Below are 3429 nucleotides of genomic sequence, written 5' to 3'. Positions count from 1 at the left end.
TATATATATATAGATTGACCGTTGACTGAACACTATTCAATTTTTTTTCTCCGTGTTTTTCTCCTTGTCTCCGTATTCTTTCTGTTGAAGAGCGTAGCTCGAAACGTCAAAGACTTTCCGTATTCCCGAGCGTCATACTAATATATACTTTTGTTATTTACACCACCTGTCCTCGTCTGTTGTTATTTTTTGTATATTCTCCCATATATATATATATACCTTTGTGATTTGTAGTTCAGGCACAAGCATTTTGTTTGTGCATTCCAGGTATTATTAGACTATATTTTCTAAGACTGTTTCACACTACAGGAAATAATGATCCTGCCTTTAGGTGTAGAAATTACTTTGATATTCAAGAGGTAGCTGATGAGGCGAGTTCGTCTGTTGTCTTCAATATGTTTTTTTTTTGTCCACATTAAGGTTCATATTTGTTGATACCAACCTTAAGAATTCATTTTAATTACCTAGGATAGTACAGGCTCTTAGACTTAACAAGGTCAGAAAGCTGCTATGCAGTGCATACATGCACACATGCACACACACACACACACACAGATTATATAAATTTGCTCATATAGTCAAATATTTAAGAAAGAATTTTCTGAAACTAAAATTCAATAATTATATTTAAAAAATTGTATGATCTTTAATTTCAGAAAGGTAAATACTAATTAGTTTTGATGAAACCAGCCTATTCATAAATATCCCCACTGGATTAGGACCTGAAGCAGGAGAATTCTGGTAAACCCACACATAATTCAAGAGAGATTCTCTAAAGAATACATGCTTGAAGGATTAGTGTTAGAAAACAACTACTTCTTTTTTGAAAATCAACTTTACCTACAAATAAACCATACGGCAATGGGCACAACAGTCTCACCTACTTTAAGAACACTAATGATTGGATTTTAAAAGAAAAAAAGTTTGTGTTCAATCAGGGATTATTTTGTCAACATTTTCAATTACATTTAAAAGAAAATTAGTAAAGGTTCCTGGGTAACTGTTTCATATTTTGAAATAGAAATATGACAGACCTTACGAGATTCCCTAAATTAATTAATAATATTCACGAATCAATCCAATTCATGATGGAAATTAATGTAAGGGAATATTCCTGGAAACATTGATAATTGAAGAAATGGGACTATTACAATTGATCTTAACTGCAAAAACATGGACACACCTCTATATTTAGACTTAGTTCTTGCCATCTATTCCATACCAAAAGAAATACCCTATTCAATATGGCAATATGTACAATACTTACAGATTCAGATGCCTGAGAGAGACGGCAGATAGAGCTAAAAATATTCTTCCAGAGACAAAAATACCTGGCAAATTTAAATAATCCTTTCTAATATAGGCACAAGGCCTGGATTTTGTGGGGAGTGGGACAGTCGATTACGCTGACCCCAGTACTCAAATGGTACTTAATTTATCGATTCTGAAAGAATGAAAGGCAAAGTTGACCTTGATAAACTTAAATAATGTCATAAACCAAGGCAAAACAAATCCCACACTTTGACTTACAGTGAAATTTTTACACTGAAAAAGAAGACACAAACAAAAATGTTCCAGTTGTAGTCACTCACAATTCCAGAGGTTACAAGATCACAATGCCTTCCAATTCTATATCAATCATGAAATCTAAGAAAATTAATAAAAGAGTCACAAATTATTAACAGCTGAAGACAACTGCCAAGTTTTAAAGCCAGTTAACAAAGGTGAAATTCATATCAGAAGAGGAAATAATACAAGCAAAAATTGTGAAAACTTTTGTTGAGAGACATGTGATTTGAATTGAACAGGGTAAAATCAAAAAGTTCAAGAATAGGAAAGAATTTAAGGTTGATGCAAATAGGAATTGCAAAGTAAAAAATATCATTTATTGAATTATATAAGTATAATATAATGAGAACTATATCAGCCAAACAGGAACAAAATTAATGGATCAGTTCAGGGTACAGAAACAATGAATCAATGATTCATGAGTAATACAAAATATTTTATTTAAAAAGTTAGTGAAAGAAGAAATTGTAAAAGGCAAAAGAAGAATATTTTCTGAAAATCTTCTATCTGAAACTAAACTGGAAATAATAACAACTGTTACCTATCGCTGTCATGGTTACATTATACCATATACATTTGAAACGCTGAAAACAATTGAAAGGACTTGCACAAAATCCTTCTTCCATCAGATCAGTGCTAATTTAATCTAATAGTGGTCATATTTTGTTGCTATAGCAATTGTTGGCAACCAGCAGTAGAAGGCCTCATTGTTTCAGCTTTTTACTCTTAATAATACTGCTTACTTTTCTTTTTTATTAAGAATATTTTTCCATTTAGCAATGAATAAGAGGGAAAATGAAAGTGAGAAAGGCTACATTGAAAGAAAAGGCAAGAAACATTTATTTCAGTGAAGAGCCTTGAAACAATTGAAAGTTATAGTAGTAAGTCAAAGACCACCGGTTCATTTTGGACTGCATGTACCATTTCAAAACAAGCTGAAGATCATAAGTGAAAAGAACAGATGGCTTCATCTCACTTGAAGTCAGAAAATGAAATGAACAATTATAACTCATATGGATTGAAACTACCGTGTCAAAAACAAAAAAATACGGGACTTTTATTTAAGCTATCCACAGATTTCTTCGCATCTAATCTGTGGTTGAGAAGTTTCCCGACTTTCTTTTTGTCAAAAAATTAAATGAACATGGTTTCACACAGCGATAAGATTTTTCACCAAACTTTGAATGGTACCAGCATATGGCGTTTCTTTTGGGACTTTTCGATCTCCTTCGTCGTCTTGTGTTTCTTGTATTTGAGTGACTGTCGCTTTCGAACTGAAGACTTTCAATTTTCTCCGTCAATAAGTCAAATTGTTTTTCATAACTCTCCTTCAATGCTTGTATTTCATCAGAGATTGAAGGAATTGCATTTACAGACTCTCTAGATGACAATTCCAAAATGCCATCCGCTAAATCTGCCAATTGTTGAAGAGAGTTTTGATTTTTCACAGCCGAAAGCAAGGTTTGTGTCTTGTAAGGCAATTTAGTAAAGAAAACCTCTTTGAGGTAAGATTCTTCTATTTGTTGATCTCCAAGAAGTTCGTTCATCCTCTGAAGAAGTTGTGTTGGCTTCTTATTGCCTAATTCTTCATTATTGAACAGCTTTGCAAATTCTTTCTGTTTTCAATTTGAAGTTCTTTTTAATATTTCTGTTTTAATTGCTGAATATGAAACTGGCTCGACAGGATTTAAGAATAAATCTCTAATTTCATAGCTTAGAGGTGGAGGCAAATTACTCAGCATTATATGATATTTTTGCTCTTCATTTGTTATACGATTTGCCTTAAAGCTTGCCTCTAGTTGTGCCAACCAGATTAATGTGTCTCCCGTCCAAGGAGGAGATGGTAATACATTTACTGAA

At 32.7% G+C, this 3429-nt stretch overlaps 1 protein-coding gene across 1 annotated transcript; it reads right to left on the bottom strand.

Moving 5' to 3' along the window:
- Positions 1-1603: 1603 nt before the first annotated feature.
- On the bottom strand, positions 1604-3116 carry LOC106873656 (uncharacterized). Its single transcript, XM_014921107.2, has 2 exons — positions 2714-3116; positions 1604-1647 (listed from the first exon to the last, which is right to left on the bottom strand). Exons 1-2 carry the CDS (start codon positions 3114-3116, stop codon positions 1604-1606), a joined length of 447 nt encoding a protein of 148 aa, XP_014776593.2.
- Between the last annotated feature and the right edge of the window lie 313 nt (positions 3117-3429).

This window comes from Octopus bimaculoides, chromosome 18 (assembly GCF_001194135.2).
Source record: "Octopus bimaculoides isolate UCB-OBI-ISO-001 chromosome 18, ASM119413v2, whole genome shotgun sequence".
NCBI classification, from domain to species: Eukaryota; Metazoa; Mollusca; class Cephalopoda; order Octopoda; family Octopodidae; genus Octopus; species Octopus bimaculoides.
This window is presented reverse-complemented; position numbering and strand designations above follow the sequence as displayed.

Bases quoted from the DNA above. Each gene is read 5' to 3' on its own strand.
- LOC106873656 (XM_014921107.2), bottom strand. From the start codon at position 3,116: ATGAACGAACTTCTTGGAGATCAACAAATAGAAGAATCTTACCTCAAA. The intron at 1,648-2,713 runs GTTCATTTAATT...TAATTTTCTTAG, and splicing joins TTATCGCTGTGTGAAACCAT to ATTTCATGATTGATATAGAA.